General features: G+C 42.5%; 1 protein-coding gene across 1 annotated transcript; it reads right to left on the bottom strand.

The window, feature by feature from the left end:
* Positions 1 to 2,652: 2,652 nt before the first annotated feature.
* On the bottom strand, positions 2,653 to 11,193 carry LOC109900854 (ankyrin repeat and SOCS box protein 2-like). Its single transcript, XM_020496712.2, has 9 exons — positions 11,057 to 11,193; positions 7,824 to 8,174; positions 6,637 to 6,806; positions 6,340 to 6,495; positions 5,861 to 6,106; positions 5,207 to 5,378; positions 4,512 to 5,100; positions 4,237 to 4,390; positions 2,653 to 3,896 (listed from the first exon to the last, which is right to left on the bottom strand). The coding sequence occupies exons 2-9, from the start codon at positions 8,165 to 8,167 to the stop codon at positions 3,760 to 3,762; spliced, it is 1,968 nt and encodes a 655-aa protein (XP_020352301.1). The 5' UTR covers positions 8,168 to 8,174; positions 11,057 to 11,193; the 3' UTR covers positions 2,653 to 3,759.
* Between the last annotated feature and the right edge of the window lie 6,399 nt (positions 11,194 to 17,592).

The raw sequence follows: 17,592 nt of genomic DNA, 5'->3' as shown, positions 1-17,592 counted from the left end.
TCTGTATTATGTCATGTTTCCTGTTTTGTGTGAACCCCAGGAAGAGTAGCTGCTGCTTTTGCAACAGCTAATGGGGATCCTAATGAAATATCAAAACCAAATAGTGCATGCCGAAATGCGGGAAGATATGGGCACCTGCTAAAAGTCCCGGCCCAATGCTGATATGCTGAGTGCCTCACATTGTTACAATATGAGAAGGTGTGTTGATGAATGACCGCCACTTCTATAAGCATGAGTGTAATTTGATAATGTGACATTCCTCAATCAAGCATGGTGCGCTGAGTACCAGATACAAACATTTGCTGATGTGTTTAGATTAAATAATATCTATGTTTGTACGTAGAACTCAAGCACGCATGCTGTAAAACTACTTAAATAGTACTTTAAAGTATTTTTAATTAAGTACTTTACACCACTGGCTACCTACAAACCAATTAGCCGTGATGTAAACCAATGAACAGCAGAGAATGAGCCTGAAAATCCCCCAAAAGTACATGGATGGGAAGCATCCATAGTAAAACCTGTCCTTGAGGGTCAACTGGGGTCAACAATCACAGATAATGAGATTTTGAGATCAGGCACTGTTTCAACAACCATAGTAAAACTCAATATTTTTGTTAAACAGAAAACCCAGACATATGGCAGCAGATCCACAAGGTCTGCCATGAGAGGTGACTGTATAGTTCCCCTAAGGAAAAGCACCTTTAGTAAATCTGCATTCTCTGTGAGAGCTTCCCATGTCTGGAATACACTGCCATCAGACACACATAACTGCACCACTTTCACAAAATGCTTGAAGACATGGCTAAAGGTCAATCAGATTTGTGAACATGGTCCCTAGCTGTGTGTTGCCGCTCTCCATGTTGTCTGTTGTCTGTAGCTTGTGAGGTGTGGAAACACTTTGTTGCTTTTATGAATTTTGACTTGCTGCTTTTTGTTCTATGCTGCTCTGTCTGTATGCTACGTCTTGCTTGTCCTATGTTGCTCTGTCTGTATGCTATGTCTTGCTTTTCCTATGTTGCTATGTCTTGCTTGTTCTATGTTGCTATTGTCTATATTGTAATTGTTTTTAATAACCTGCCCAGGGACTGCGGTTGAAAATTAGCCGGCTGGCTAAAACCGGCACTTTTACTGAAACGTTGATTAATGTGCACTGTCCCTGTAAAAATAAAAAATAAACTCAAACTCAAAAGTGTTACCCCTCAATCACACCGACAGTGTCATTGCGCAAAATGGTGCGGATTATCATCTGGATATGTGTGCAACAAAAGTTCAACAATCTCCTTCTGCTACCATTTCTGTCAAGCATTCTATGCATACAGTTTGATGCATATGTTCGATAAATCCAATATATGCACCACACATAACGCACTTCAACTGCCTCTGCATTGGAATGCTGCAAGGCAAACACAGCGTTCCATTGGAAATTAATGTACTTCTGGTGTACCAAAATGCAAAGACGCTGTCAGTGTGATCAAGGCGTTTTGAAACTGGGTGCTAACCAAGAACACACTGGTGCCAGATGAACCTTGCATACTAGCAGTAAAGGAACCACCGTGGTGAAACCCATTGCTGGGTAGCCTTAATATGCAAAGAGGTGGTGACTGTGGGACCAACTATTGTTAATTGGGTAGGATATTGAAGCTTGCATAGAGAAGCATTTCCCAGAATCAATTCAGGCAAGGTGTAACCCGGTTCATAAAAACTGAAACTCCACCTGTAACAATGAACACATTTATTAGAATGATGATATGAAAAACAGGAAATTATGCTACAGGCAGCATAACTGAAGCTAAAAGTCACAGTTCTTGTTTGATATATTATTGCCCACTCTGCCACTTGGTTTGCTGCTTGGAGTCTGGAGAATAAAACCATTATTCAAGATGAAACTGATTGCAAGGACTGGCTCAACAGATCAAGTTATTGCAAAACAGGTTCATAGCAAGTCCTATATTGCACTAATAGTTCCTTAAAACAAACTCACCTTTATACATGCATAAATATCAATAATGTATTTATAATGCATTACATAACAGATAACTTAGGAAGTGTTAGCAAACTTGTTTGTGTCTCCCAAGCTGACACGAGACATTCCTGAAATACTTCACGATGGTATTTCTGTCACGCCTGCTCCCGCTCTCCCCTCTGGCACTCGAGGGCGCCAGGCTGCCCTTCATTACGCACACCTGATACTATCATTATGTGCAGCCGCGCAATATTGGACTCACCTGGACACCATTACTTCATTGATTGCCCTTCTATATCTGTCTGTTCTTCAGTTGGTTCACCGTGTCAGTATTATTGTCTTTATGTTGTTTCGTTCCCCCTGTCCATACACTGTTCTTGTTTTGGTTTGATGTCCATTTTCCAGTAAATGTTCACTCCCTGAACTTGCTTCTCATCTCCAGCGTCGATCCTTACAATTTCGAATAGTGTTTAGTAGAGCTATGCATTTCTAAGACTTCATCTGAATTATAATAAGGGATAATGTTTGAAAGTTTACTTCAAAGAAAAGGTCAATATGATGTACAAGATGATGCTATGTAAGTTGTTTACCTGAGTTGGTCAAAGGTCAACTTGGTCTGAAGGCTTCCCCTTATTCTTGTTCCGCCCCTCTTTTACATGATGTCATAAGCACACACAGACATCTCATTTTGAGATACTCAACCTTGTTTATTTTTGTATTTTTTCCAAATACAAAACACAGACTGTACATTTTCTACAAGTTCCCAATCAACATCAAAACTATAATTTTATTTCATATTACATTGTTTGAACACCAGATATATACAGCCTGATGCACGTCGACTCTGCCCTCAACTACTGTAGTAGATCAAATAAAATAATTGACTTTTTAAACAAAATGTTAAGACTTTGTTTAGTGTTTGTTTTTGTTTTTAGACATTGTATGGCTGTGCTTTAATGCTTTAAGCAAGCATAAATGATAGCATTTAGCATTGCATGAGTCATAATACATCTGTCAATCTGCAGTATCCATCAATAATTTTACTTCAGCCAATTTTTAATTTTTTACAAGTTTAAATAAACCACTGAAATAGCTCCCGCCTATGACAACCAACCAACCTACACAATACAAATAACTATATCACTTCCATTAAAAAACAGATGGTTCCGTATTGATAATTTGTTCTGATTGCCCAAGAAGCGTTCCAAGCTGTGCTTCATTCATCTACGAAGCAATTTCACTTTCTTTTAGTGTAAAAAAAAATCTCACTGCGCAGGGTAAACATGAATTTAGTAGGCCATAAGAGTCAGTGTGGCTGTTGCTAACCAAACCCAAGGATTCTACACTCTTAGAAAAAAGGGTTCCAAAATGGTTCTTTGGATGTCCCCATAGGATAATCTCTTTTGGTTCCAGGTAGAACCCTTTTGGGTTACAGGTAAAACCCTCTGTAGAAAGGGTTCTACATGGAACCAAAAGGGTTCTTCCTGCAACCAAAAAGGGTTCTTTAAAGGGTTCTGCTATGGGGACAGCCGGGGAACCCTTTAAGGTTCTCGATAGAAAAAAGATGCTAAGAGTGTACCTCTAAAATATTAAATGTATACATACAATGTACAATAGGTTCATTAAAATGTTACTCTTGCCATTGTAATATCAAATCAAGCCTATTAAACAGCATGCAACTGGGCAAAGATACATTCCCTCTTCATCTCATTTGGCTTATACAATATACATTTTTTTTTTATTGGAGACGAGTCATGGAATCGACAAATGAAAAATAGATTTTAGACATTCAGTCAATCTCCCTTTTTATAGTTAAGGAACTTGATTAGTATTGGTGGGAGGGGCAGAGTGTCAATGTGCCTCAGTCTGGGGATTCCAACCTGCTGACGGATCTTCAGCCTACACAGCTTCATCAGTGAATATGGTGGCACTGAAAGAAAGTGCAAAGAAGTTGCTTATTAAAGGGACTGTGCGATTGGAGAGCAACATATTTATCTGGTTAACACACATGGGAATAGTCAAGGTAACAAGTATGCAACAGTACAAAAATAAGGGCATAACCTTAGAAAACAAATACTCATGAGCAACCTGACATCATGCAGACATATCCCATTGACACCCATGCTTAATTTGCATGAAACTTTGCGATACATGCTAATTTCTCAAGGTAATTGACCCTAAGTGAACACAGACCCTAATGATTATATCATGGTAAATGAAATACTCCAAGCTCTGTTATTAGTGGAGATCGCTGTCATAAGCTCACTTACTTGCTTTCACTTTGATCCCTGCCCAGTCATGGTTGCTATCCAGGTGCTCAATCAGCCTGGAGCAGAGTTTCACATGGCCAACATAATCCAGGAGCGTGTCTATGATGGGTCCAGCCCAGCAACTTATAGTTGGATCGTTGATCATCTCACAGAACTGAAAATAAAGGGTTCAAATTGGATTCAAAGAACAGCCAATAATAGGTGTATTGAGCTGAGATGGAATTGGAAACTAATAGACCAGCAAACTGTCTGTATTGCATATTAACCCAACCTACCTGGATGTACATGTTGATTGGAGCTTCGTCCTCATCGGTAGCGTAGCGCAAAGTTTCGGTGAAGCCTCTGCCTCTACTTACATTTTTCAGGGGTGGATGTGGCTTGCTGCCATATGTGCAGTCGAAACAGGAAAGGGCATCGCAGCCATTGTCCATCAGATACTTCAGGATTTGTGAATACTTCATACCGAGCATGACTACTGCCGGGAAGGAGCAGGGGTGTGTGAGGATGGACGCGTTCATGTTAGCTCCATGCTCCACCAGCACTGTGATCATTTCCATGCAACCCCGCCTCACAGCGATAAGAAGAGGGTTGAACATGTCAAGGTTGGGGTTAGCGCCGGCCTCCAGAAGCATTTCTGCGGCCTCTAGGTTGTTGTTGGCGACAGCGAAGTAGAGCGCTGTGCTGCGACGGTCCTCATACATTTTGGATCGGTCTTCTGCCAGCTGGAGATTGACGTCATATCCTCCCTTGATAAGCACTTCTAAAATCCAGTCCCTGTTGTGCTCAGCAGCCAGGTGGAGGGGACTGATGCCACTGCATTGAACTTTGGCCTTACTAGTGGCAGGGATCAGCATGGATACAATGCTACAAAAGGGAAGCAAAGAGATCACTTTTCACACTTAAATTATATATATTTTTAAAGAGAAATCAATGCTTTGAATTAACCAATCAATTAATTCACTGCACTCACTCAAAATGTCCTTTCTGGACAGCAACATGAAGAGGCAGGAGGCCAGACTTGGTTGTTCGGTTTGCATCTGCTTTCTGAGATAGAAGCAGTTCCACAACTTCCTTGTGACCATTCTTACTTGACTCGTACAAGGGTGTTGCCCCATCACATGCCTGGCAGTTCATATCAACCCCTACAATACACAGGAGAATAGTCCAAATGAATACAATGTTGAAATACTGGAAAAGTGGCAACACTGTAACACCACCAGCAACAGATCGTCTGGATGCTTAATGGTTATTTTTTAATCTATTCATGGCGTTGTAAGGAATGGAATACTTTCTTCAAGATATAGGCATCCGATACTAGGAAACTCAATAGGTTTTGAACATAGAAGCCATTTTCAGGTTCAGTTTGGGTTGTAGGATTTCATTTTCATGCCATTGGGACTATTTAATGGATCAACAATTGTATGTGTTCGCACACAGACACTGTGCCGTTCAAAGTCATAAAGGGTCATGCATTCCCAAAAGTGTATTCAATAAGGGCTTGTCACCTGTTGCATGACTTTGGACATCATTGACATGATTTGAGGATGGATAAAGTGATATTGCTTATTTAATATAATCAATTAAAATAATCTTAAAGTTGGTTGTCAAAATTTGAAAACTTTACCTTTGCTGATCAAGAAAGACAACGCCTCCACTCTCCCGTTCTGTGCTGCCGTAAAGAAAGGGTCTATCCCGTAGATATTGGCTGCATTAAGCTTGGCACCGGCATCCAACAACATCTGGCAAATTTCCACGTTATCATGCCCGGCTGCTTCATGGAGAGGTGTCAGACCCTGAACGCAAGCCTTGTGCACTGAGGCTCCATACTTTAGGAGGTGGTCTACAATCTCTGCATTGGGCTTCCCACAAGCTGAAAACGGAATGTGAGAAACAACACAGATAACTTTGGTTGGATTTGCTGTTTGTAAAACATAAACAGTGGTGGACTTCACCGGTATGACCAGTAACCTAGCTTGAGACCTCAAAACTGTTCGCCCCAGAGCTAACACAGAGTTGAGTCATACAGACAACCTGGCTGCGTTTCATATCACACTGTTCAATATTGAACCTCTTGACAGAACAGCTTTGAAATCAGTTATTTACCTTTCAAGAGTGGTGTTTCTCCATCGTTATTGGCAATGTTGGGATTTGCACCTCTGTCTAGAAGGCACTCCACACAATTCACATGGTGAAAGATGGCAGCCAAAAGAAGTGGGGTCTGATTGCATGTACCACATGTGTTCACTATCCCAGGATGGGCTGTGGGAAATATAACAGACCCAAGCATGTTAAAAACAATCAGCATGTACTGATAAAGGGTCTTCCTGAGATTCAGGAAGATAAAATAGTTTAAAAACTAGAAACCATTCTCAATTACACTTTTCTTTGTTTCACCCTCACCTCTTAATATAATCTTGAGGCATTCTTCTTGACCGTAATATGCAGCTTCGTGTAGAGAAATCCATCCATCCTCATTTGGTACAAAGAGACTCTTTGGATTGCATTTCACTATTTCTTTTAAGGCCTTTAAATCACCATTCTCAATCACAGGTACCAGGGGTCTCACATCTCTAAGGCACAGACAAAGATTAAGGGGAAAATGGTCATAAAATGTTGGCAAGTTAAAAAATGTAAGTGCCTTTGAATGGGTATGGTAGTAGGTGCCAGGTGCACCGGTTTGTGTCAAGAAGTGCAACGCTGCTGGGTTTTTATACTCAACAGTTTCCTGTGTGTATCTTGAATGGTCCACCACCCATAGGACATCCAGACAACTTTTGTGCGAAGCATTGGAGTCAACATGGGCTAGCATCCCTGTGGAAAGCTTTCGACACCGTGTAGAGTCCATGACGAATTGAGGCTGTTCTGCGGGCGAAAGGGGGGATGCAACTCAATATGAGAAAGGTGTTCCTAATGTTTGGTATAGTCAGTGTACACTGAGTGTACAAAATATTAGGAACACCTTCCCAATATTGCACCCTCTTTTATCAGAACAGCCTCAATTTGTCGGGACATGGACTCTACACTCAAACCGGTGCGCTTGGCACCTACTACCATACACTGTTCAAAGGCACTTAAATCTTTTATCTTTCCCATTCCCCCTCTGAATGGCCCAACATACATAATCCATGTCTCAATTGTCTGAATTTTAGAACAAAACAGAGAACACCATCGTGTTCGTGAGAGTCTCCCCTTTACATAGTTTGTAGGTCAAACCGTTCAGATGCTACAGGCGTTTTTGTGAGAAGACACATTTTTGTGAATGTCTCATGGTGTGACACCGCTCTAGCTCTCCCACCATTCGCCGCAGATGCGGAAGTGCAACACTGGCGGATGCGGTGGATTGAGACGCATCCAATGCAAAAAAAAACTGTTTTTGTTATGTAACTTAGAATGACGCACCGGTGTGTCAATCGACTCTAGGGGGTTAAAAGGTGACATCAATGAGGGATCATAGCTTTCCCCTGGACTCCCCTGGTCAGGCTATGTCATGGAAAGAGCAGATGTTTCTAATGTTTTGTACACTCAGTGTATCTCATGTCATCTGGCATACATATTGTCAAAATAAGATAAAGGGTTGACAGACTCACATAATATGGTCTGCTAAAGGTGGGTTGGCAGGTGAGGGGTTTGGAGGTGGGTTGGCTGGGTTCGGGTTGGCTCTGGGAAAGTCATACATGTGCCTTGTTGCAGAGGGGTGCCTGACATTAGTCATAAATTCGTTGGTGGTAAATTGGTTTGGCTGGTAATTGGGTTGCCAATACACAGGTGGGGATGATTGAATGGCGTTAATAGAGTTGTGTTCCTCAGTGAGGCTGCGTTCAATGACCAGCTGCATCAGCTCCTCATCTGACAGGGCGCTGTAAAGACTGTAGTCATCAAGACCTCTAGGGGTGCCCATCCTTCCAGGCATGGGCATGCTGGCCACAGCCATGGTTGATCTATTTGCAAGGATACAAAAGTCATGACAATGAAATTCACTAAAACTGAACTACACTTTTAAAACACGATTCAGTATGCAACCAATACCACTAACAGCACGTGCATGTCAAAGTAAAACTGCTTTAACAATTTTTTAATATTTATATATGAATGTCAAGACTGTGAGACATATGTACTGCATGTGCTATTGCCAAAGAGGTAATTCAAAACATTTTTGAGTTTAAAGATTGAGGATAAAACCTTTTGCAAAGTCAGTGTTGTGAACATAGTGTGGATACCAACATGTTTCAAGCAGACCACCATAGTCCATGGGCCCAAGAAAGCGAAGGTAACCTGCCTAAATGACTACTGCCCATAGCACTCACGTCTGTAGCCATGAAGTGCTTTGAAAGGCTGGTCATGGCTCACATCAACACCATTATCCCAGAAACCCTAGACCCACTCCAATTTGCATACCATCGTATCAGATCCACAGATGATGCAATCTCAATCCCACTCCACACTACCCTTTCCCACCTGGACAAAAGGAACACCTATGTGAGAATTATTTTCATTGACTACAGCTCAGCGTTCAACACTATAGTGCCCGCAAAGCTCATGAATAAGCTAAGAACCCTGGGAATAAACACCTCCCTCTGCAACTGGATCCTGGACATCCTGACGGGCCGCCCCCAGGTGGTAAGGGTAGGTAACAACACATCTGCCAAGCTGATCCTCAACACAGGGGCCGCTCAGGGGTGCATGCTCAGTCCCCTCCTGTACTCCCTGTTCACTCATGACTGCACGGTCAAGCACGACTCCAACACCATTATTAAGTTTGCTGATGACACAACAGTGGACTGAACTACACTTTTAAAACACGATTCAGTATGCAACCAATACCACTAACAGCACGTGCATGTCAAAGTAAAACTGCTTTAACAATTTTTTAATATTTATATATGAATGTCAAGACTGTCAGGTGGGAAAGGGTAGTGTGGAGTGGGATTGAGATTGCATCATCTGTGGATCTGATACGACAGTCACCGACAATGACGAGACAGCCTTTTGGGAGGATGTCAGAGACCTGGCCATTTGGTGCCAGGACAACATCCTCTCCCTCAATGTGATCAAGACAAAGGAGATGATTGTGGACTACAGGAAAAAGAGGACCGAGCACACCCCCATTCTTATCAACGGGGCTGTAATGGAGCAGGTTGAGAGATTCAAGTTCCTTGGTGTCCACATCACCAACAAACTAACAAGCACACCAAGACGGTTACGAAGAGGGCATGACCAAACCTATTCCCCTCAGGAGACTGAAAATATTTGGCATGGTCCTCAGAAGGTTTTACAGCTGCACCATTGAGGGTATGGTTGCATCACTGCTTGGTATGGCAACTACCCTACAGAGGGGAGTGCGTATGGCCCAGTACATCACTGGGGCCAAGTTTCCTGTCATCCAGGACCTCTATACCATGCGGTGTCAGAGGAAGGCCCTAGAAATTGTCAAAGTCTCCAGCCACCCTATTCATAAACTGTTCTCTCTGCTACCACACGGCAAGCGGTAGCAGAGCGCCAAGTCTAAGTCCAAGAGGCTTCTAAACAGCTTCTACCCCCAAGCCATAAGAATCCTGAACATCTAGTCAAATGGCTACCCAGACTATTTACATTCTACAGGTTGGTAGAATCCCCCCCCCCCCTCTCTTTTACACCACTGCTACTCTCTGTTGTTATCCTCTATGCATAGTCAACTTAATAACTCTACCTACATGTGCATATTACCTGAACTAACCGGTGCCCCCGCACATAGACTCTGTATTGATAGCCCCCTGTATATAGTCTCGCTATGTTATTTTTTACTGCTGCTCTTTAATTACTTGTTACTTTTATTTGTAAAAGTCACTTTTATTTTTTAAATCTAAGAATTTCACGGTCTACACAAAATGTATTCGGCGCATGTGACAAATAAGATTTTATTTAACTTTTCTTTTTTTTACCTAACACTAACACAATTTTACAGAAGAGTATTAGGGCCAGGCGAAGAGAAAAAATTACTTTATTCACAAAATTTTATTTTGACTTAATTTAAAATGTTCTACTTTATTCTCAATTTCAACTATTTCAAGCATTTTGAGTTTTTAAAGTACTATCCATGCAACAAATAAAATCACATCACTGCTTAATTATCTCTTCACTTGGCCCTAATATTCTTCCGTACATTTAACTTAGAAACCAAGCTCTTGATAAGTGTTAGTGCTGGGATTTACCAAAAATCAGCACATCATACAATAGTAATCCTATATCAAACTGACGGGAGGGTACTTTAGCCAAAAGCTTAATTGAGAACAAAGATTTGATTTTAAGCTGTACATCATTTGTTTACTAAGTCTCCTATGACAACAAAAACAAAACTAATGGAGAAGAATGTCCTTAGTTTTTGGTTATGATAGAGTAAGACAGCGGTACCAATCGCATTACATCATATTCCTCCAAATTAGTTAATCATTTCATAAATTGAAATGAAAGAATCATAAACTGTATACCACATGCTTAGGTTGATTCATGGCTTGTCTTGATGTCATTTCTCTACAGTAACTATGCTAGTATACAATTATAAACAGTAATTTAACCATTAATTTCCACAAAGTCATTGTTTTGTGTACCATTGTTCTTTGGATCTGCGGTTACAGCTTAATAATGACATTGTAGCTGGTGACCAAATCAACAAAATCATGTGGCTAAAGCAACTTAGTGTAAAGTGCAATTGATGAAAGCATGCATGCTGTCCCTATACAGCTGAGTAATAACATGGCTGTTAACATAAGCATAAAGTAATGTGGCTGAAGGCAATTTGAGTAAGGTTAAAGGAATACAAACCCTACTGGCATGCTATACCTACTTTGTAGTGTCTGCAGTGTGCAGTCAAAACACTTTAACAGTAGACTAGCAGTTATCAGATTGCAGTCCTCGTGAGGGGATGAGGATTTGAAAATGTCTTGCACTCTGTGTTGTCCTCCAGGCGAATGGAGAAAAAGCAGCAGCTCAATGTTATTGACATATTCCAAAGGGGGTCTTGATTTCATTCTTTGAAAAGCTGACCCTTGATGGCAAACTTTGCTTCCATGTGTCGCTCAGAATAGGAATGCCCTACTTCAGATATGGCACGGTTGATGCTGACACTTAAAGTGCCTAGAGAACGGAGGGAACCAAACATGAACTTGTGCAAAACACACACTATTGTGGAGAAAGGCCCAGGTTTCTCCCAAGGCTGTCAATTTTTAATTTTTAATTAATTTTTTATTTCACCTTTATTTAACCAGGTAGGCTAGTTGAGAACAAGTTCTCATTTACAACTGCGAGCTGGCCAAGATAAAGCAAAGCAGTGCGACACAAACAACAACAGAGTTACACATGGAATAATACAGTCAATAATACAATATAAAAATTATATATAGATTGTGTGCAAATGAGGTAGGATAAGGGAGGTAAGGCAATAAATAGGCCATAGTGGCAAGATAATTACAATATAGCAATTAAACACTGGAATGGTAGAGTGGGGCAAAAAAGTATTTAGTCAGCCACCAATTGTGCAAGTTCTCCCACTTAAAAATATGAGAGAGGCCTGTAATATATATCATAGGTACACTTCAACTATGACAGAAAAAATGAGAAAAAAAACAACAGAAAATCACATTGTAGGATTTTTTATGAATTTATTTGGAAATTATGGTGGAAAATAAGTATTTGGTCAATAACAAAAGTTTATCTCAATACTTTGTTATATACCCTTTGTTGGCAATGACAGAGGTCAAACGTTTTCTGTAAATCTTCACAAGGTTTCCACACACTGTTGCTGGTATTTTGGCCCATTCCTCCATGCAGATCTCCTCTAGAGCAGTGATGTTTTGGGGCTGTTGCTGGGCAACACGGACTTCCAACTCCCTCCAAAGATTTTCTATGGGGTTGAGATCTGGAGACTGGCTTGGCCACTCCAGGACCTTGAAGTGCTTCTTCTGAAGCCACTCTTTCGTTGCCTGGGCGGTGTGTTTGGGATCATTGTCATGCTGAAAGACCCAGCCACGTTTCATCTTCAATGCCCTTGCTGATGGAACGAGGTTTTCACTCAAAATCTCACGATACATGGCCCCATTCATTCTTTCCTTTGCACGGATCAGTCGTCCTGGTCCCTTTGCAGATGTTTCCACCCCCATGCTTCACAGTAGGCATGGTGTTCTTTGGATGCAACTCAGCATTCTTTGTCCTCCAAACACGACGAGTTGAGTTTTTACCAAAAAGTTATATTTTGGTTTCATCTGACCATATGACATTCTCCCAATCTTCTTCTGGATCATCCAAATGCTCTCTAGCAAACTTCAGACGGGCCTGGACATGTACTGGCTTAAGCAGGGGGACACGTCTGGCACTGTAGGATTTGAGTCCCTGGCGGCGTAGTGTGTTACTGATGGTAGGCTTTGTTACTTTGGTCCCAGCTCTCTGCAGGTCATTCACTAGGTCCCCCCGTGTGGTTCTGGGATTTTTGCTCACCGTTCTTGTGATCATTTTGACCCCACGGGGTGAGATCTTGCGTGGAGCCCCAGATCTATGGAGATTATCAGTGGTCTTGTATGTCTTCCATTTCCTAATAATTGCTCCCACAGTTGATTTCTTCAAACCAAGCTGCTTACCTATTGCAAAGGCAGTCTTCCCAGCCTGGTGCAGGTCTACAATTTCGTTTCTGGTGTCCTTTGACAGCTCTTTGGTCTTGGCCATAGTGGAGTTTGGAGTGTGACTGTTTGAGGTTGTGGACAGGTGTCTTTTATACTGATAACAAGTTCAAACAGGTGCCATTAATACAGGTAACGAGTTGAGGACAGATGAGCCTCTTAAAGAAGAAGTTACAGATCTGTGAGAGCCAGAAATCTTGCTTGTTTGTAGGTGACCAAATACTTATTTTCCACCATAATTTGCTAATAAATTCATTAAAAATCCTACAATGTGATTTTCTGGATTTTTTTCTCTCTCATTTTGTCGGTCATAGTTGAAGTGTACCTATGATGAAAATTACAGGCCTCTCTCATATTTTTAAGTGGGAGAACTTGCACAATTGGTGGCTGACTAAATACCTTTTTGCCCCACTGTAGATGTGAAGACGATGAGTGTACAAGTAGAGATACTGGGATGCAAAGGAGCAAAATAAATAAAATAAATAACAGTATGGGGATGAGGTGGTTGGATGGGCTATTTACAGATAAGCTATGTCCAGGTGCAGTGATCTGTGAGCTGCTCTGACAGCTGGTGCTTAAAGCTAGTGAGGGGAATATGAGTCTCCAGCTTCAGTGATTTTTGCAGTCCGTTCCAGTCTTTGGCAGCTGAGAATTGGAAGGAAACGCGGCCGAAGGAGGAATTGGCTTTGGGGGTGACCAGTGAAATATACCTGCTGGAGCGCGTGCTATGGGTGGGTTCTGCTATGGTGACCAGTGAGCTGAGATAGGGTGGGGCTTTACCTAGCAAAGACTTATAGATGACCTGGAGCCAGTGGGTTTGGCAATGAATAGGAAGCGAGGGCCAGCCAATGAGAGCATACAGGTCGCAATGGTGGGTAGTATATGGGGCTTTGGTGACAAAACGGATGGCACTGTGATAGACTGCTTCCAATTTGCTGAGTAGAGTGGTGGAGGCTATATAGTAAATGACATTGCCGAAGTCAAGGATTGGTAGGATAGTCAGTTTTACGAGGGTATGTTCGGCAGCATGAGTGAAGGAGGCCGATTCTAGATTTAATTTTGGATTGGAGATGCTTAATGTGAGTCTGGAAGGAGAGTTTACAGGCTAACCAGACACCTAGGTATTTGTAGTTGTCCACATATTCTAAGTCAGGCGGGCAGGTGTGGGCAGCGATCGGTTGAAGAGCATGCATTTAGTTTAACTTGCATTTAAGAGCAGTTGGAGGCCACGGAAGGAGAGTTTGGCATTGAAGCTCGCCTGGAGGTTAGTTAACACAGTGTCCAAAGTAGGGCCAGAAGTATACAGAATGGTGTCGTCTAGGTAGAGGTGGATAAGAGAATCACCAGCAGCAGGAGTGACATCATTGATGTATACAGAGAAAAGAGTTGGCCCGAGGATTGAACCCTGTGGCACCACCATAGAGACTACATGACGTCCGGACAACAGGCCCTCCGATTTTACACAATGAACTCTGTCTGTGAAGTAGTTGGTGAACCAGGCAAGGCAATCATTTGAGAAGCAAAAGCTGTTGAGTCTGCCGATAAGAATGTGGTGATTGACAGAGTCGAAAGCCTTGGCCAGGTCGATGAATACAGCTGCACAGTATAGTCTCTTATCGATGGCGGTTATGATATATCATTTAGGACCTTGAGCGTGGCTGAGGTGCACCCATGACCAACTCGGGAACCAAATTGAATAGCGGAGAAGGTAAGGTGGGATTCAAAATGGTCGGTGATCTGTTTGTTAACTTGGCCTTCGAAGACCTTAGAAAGGCAGGGTAGGATAGATATAGGTCTGTAGCAGTTTAGGTCTAGAACGTCTCCCCCTTTGAAGAGGGATATGACCGCGGCATATTTCCAATCTTTGGGGATCTCAGACGATACAAAAGAGAGGATGAACAGGCTAGAAATGGCAATAATTTCAGTGGATCATTTTAGAAAGAGAGGGTCCAGATTGTCTAGCCCGGCTGTTTTGTAGGGGTCCAGATTTTGCAACTCTTTCAGAACATCAGCTACCTGGATTTGGGTGAAGGAGACATGGGGGAGGCTTGGGCAAGTTGCTCTGGTGGGCGCAGGGCTGTTGACAGGGGTAGGGGTAGCCAGGTGAAAAGCATGGCCAGCCGTAGAAAAATGCTTATTGAAATTCTCAATATTTGCGGATTTATCGGTGGTGACAGTGTTTCCTAGCCTCAGTGCAGTGGGCAGCTGGGAGGAGGTGCTCTTATTCTCCATGGACTTTACAGTGTTCCAGATCTTTTTGGAGTTTGTGCTACAGGATGCAAATTTCTGTTTTGATAAAGCTAGCCTTTGCTTTCCTAACTGCCTGTGTATATTGGTTCCTAACTTCCCTGAAAAGTTGTATATCACGGGGACTATTCGATGCTAATGCAGAACGCCACAGGATGTTTTTGTGCTGGTCAAGAGCAGTCAGGTCTGGAGTGAACCAAGCGCTATATCTGTTCATGGTTCTACATTTTTCGAATGTGGTGTGCTTATTTAAGATGGTGAGGAAGGCCCTTTTAAAGAATAACCAGGCATCCTCTACTGACGGAATGAGGTCAATATCCTTCCAGGATACCCGGGCCAGGTCGATTAGAAAGGCCTGCTCGTTGAAGTGTTTTAGGGAGCGTTTGACTGTGATGAGGGGTGGTTGTTTGACCGCAGACCCATTACGGTCACAGGCAATGAGGCAGTGATTGCTGAGATCCTGGTTGAAGACAGCAGAGGTGTATTTGGCAGGTTGGTTAGGATGATATCTATGAGGGTGCCCGTGTTACGGATTTGGGGTTTTACCTGGTAGGTTCATTGATAGTTTGTGTGAGATTGAGGGCATCGGGCCTCCCGGATGCCCTCAATCTCACAATCTCACTGCAGCGCTAGCTGTGCCATCAGAGACTCTGGGTTCGCGCCCAGGCTCTGTCGTAACCGACCGCGACCGGGAGGTACTTGGGGCGACGCACAATTGGCCTAGCGTCGTCCGGGTTAGGGAGGGCTTGGTCGGTAGGGAAGTCCTTGTCTCATCGCGCACCAGCGAATCCTGTGGCGGGCCGGACGCAGTGCGCGCTAGCCAAGGTTGCCAGGTGCACGGTATTTCCTCCGACACATTGGCGCGGCTGGCTTCCGGGTTGGATGCGCGCTGTGTTAAGAAGCAGTGCGGCTAGGTTGGGTTGTGGATCGGAGGACGCATGACTTTCAACCTTCGTCTCTCCCGAGCCCATACTGGAGTTGTAGCGATGAGACAAGATAGTAGCTACTACAACAATTGGACACCACGAAATTGGGGAGAAAAAGGGGTAAAAATGTCCCAGTTTAGGTCACCTAACAGCACAAGCTCTGAAGATGGATGCTGCTGTATTGTACTGTACATCTTGAGTACCAGCAGATTTGCCAACGTTACAATGTCTCAGCTTAACGGCACTATGAAATGTTGGTCTTCCACACACAAACACTAATCAATAGCTGTTGAAACGTTGTCTATTTGGATTAAAAAAGCATCAGTTCGTGGGAACAGGTGTGCTGAAACTTTTCTTCCCATGCTGTGTTCTGTTGCCACACTTCCAAGTCTTGTTCATCACTCAACTAAATGGAAATTAAGTTTCACTGTGACTAGACACTTACCTCAGTTGTACAATACCACTATATGCTATAATATTTTGTCCTGCTTGAAAATAAGAGACATGGGTTGAATATTGCCGTCCATCAACAATTTCCAACCAAATCATTTGTTTAAATTTAGTGAGCTTGAGCAATTTTGACAAAAATAATGGATACATGTTGCCCTTAGATTTGTGCAAGGTTGGTATCTTATCCAAAATGATTCACAGCAGTAACAGCTAACAAACAGCTAAGTATTAGCTCCTGGGTGTGAAGACATAGGCTATGCCATCAATACATCTTAATGTTTTATTTTTTGTTAATTAAATGTTAAAATACAGTATCAAAATAACACAAGGTGATAGTGTATTGTATTTAATGCAACATTACTATCAACTGCTCTGAAATACAGTACCAATCAAAAGTTTGGACCCATCTACTCATTCCAGGGTTTTTTACTATTTTCTACATTGTAGAATAATAGTGAAGACATCAAAACTATGAAATAACACATATGAAATCATGTAGTAGCCCAAAATTTTTTAACAAATCCAAATATATTTTATATTTATCATGACTCAGGGTGAGACCCAGATGCAGACACGTGAGGCAGATGGTTCAAGTCTCAGAGATTTATTGAGTACACATGAGTAGGCCAAAGGCAGGTCCAGGGCAAGCAGAGATTAGTAATCCAGAGCAGAGTTAGTACGGTACAGAACGGCAGGCAGGCTCAGGGTCAGGGCAGGCAGAAAGGTCAAAACCAGAACAACTAGAAAACAGGGACTAAAGGGAACATGAGAATTGGAAAAAAAACACGCTGGTAGGCTTGATGAGACAAGACAAACTGGCATCAGAAGACAAAGGACAGTGAGGCACAGGTTTTATCTTGGACACATGAATCGTATCATGCATACAGAGGGTGCGGTGCAACAGAAGATGAACAGCCAAGGGACCAAGGATTTTAGAGATAGGGAAAGGGCCAATGATTTGAGGGAAAAGTTTGCAGGACTCCACCCGGAGGGGCAGATCCAGAGTAGACAGCCATGCCCTCTGTCCGAAATGATTCGGTGGCGGTCTGCTTGTCAATGATACCTGGAGGTGGTCTTAAGAAGACTGG

This window comes from Oncorhynchus kisutch, linkage group LG12 (genome assembly GCF_002021735.2).
Source record: "Oncorhynchus kisutch isolate 150728-3 linkage group LG12, Okis_V2, whole genome shotgun sequence".
NCBI classification, from domain to species: Eukaryota; Metazoa; Chordata; class Actinopteri; order Salmoniformes; family Salmonidae; genus Oncorhynchus; species Oncorhynchus kisutch.
This window is presented reverse-complemented; position numbering and strand designations above follow the sequence as displayed.

What these genes read in the sequence shown, in the direction of transcription:
- LOC109900854 (XM_020496712.2), bottom strand. Translation starts at nt 8,167, where the DNA reads ATGGCTGTGGCCAGCATGCCCATGCCTGGAAGGATGGGCACCCCTAGA. An exon ending in CCTCAAGATTATATTAAGAG is followed by an intron (nt 6,496 to 6,636) that starts GTGAGGGTGAAA and finishes TATTTCCCACAG; the next exon opens with CCCATCCTGGGATAGTGAAC. An exon ending in GTCTTTCTTGATCAGCAAAG is followed by an intron (nt 5,379 to 5,860) that starts GTAAAGTTTTCA and finishes TGTGTATTGTAG; the next exon opens with GGGTTGATATGAACTGCCAG.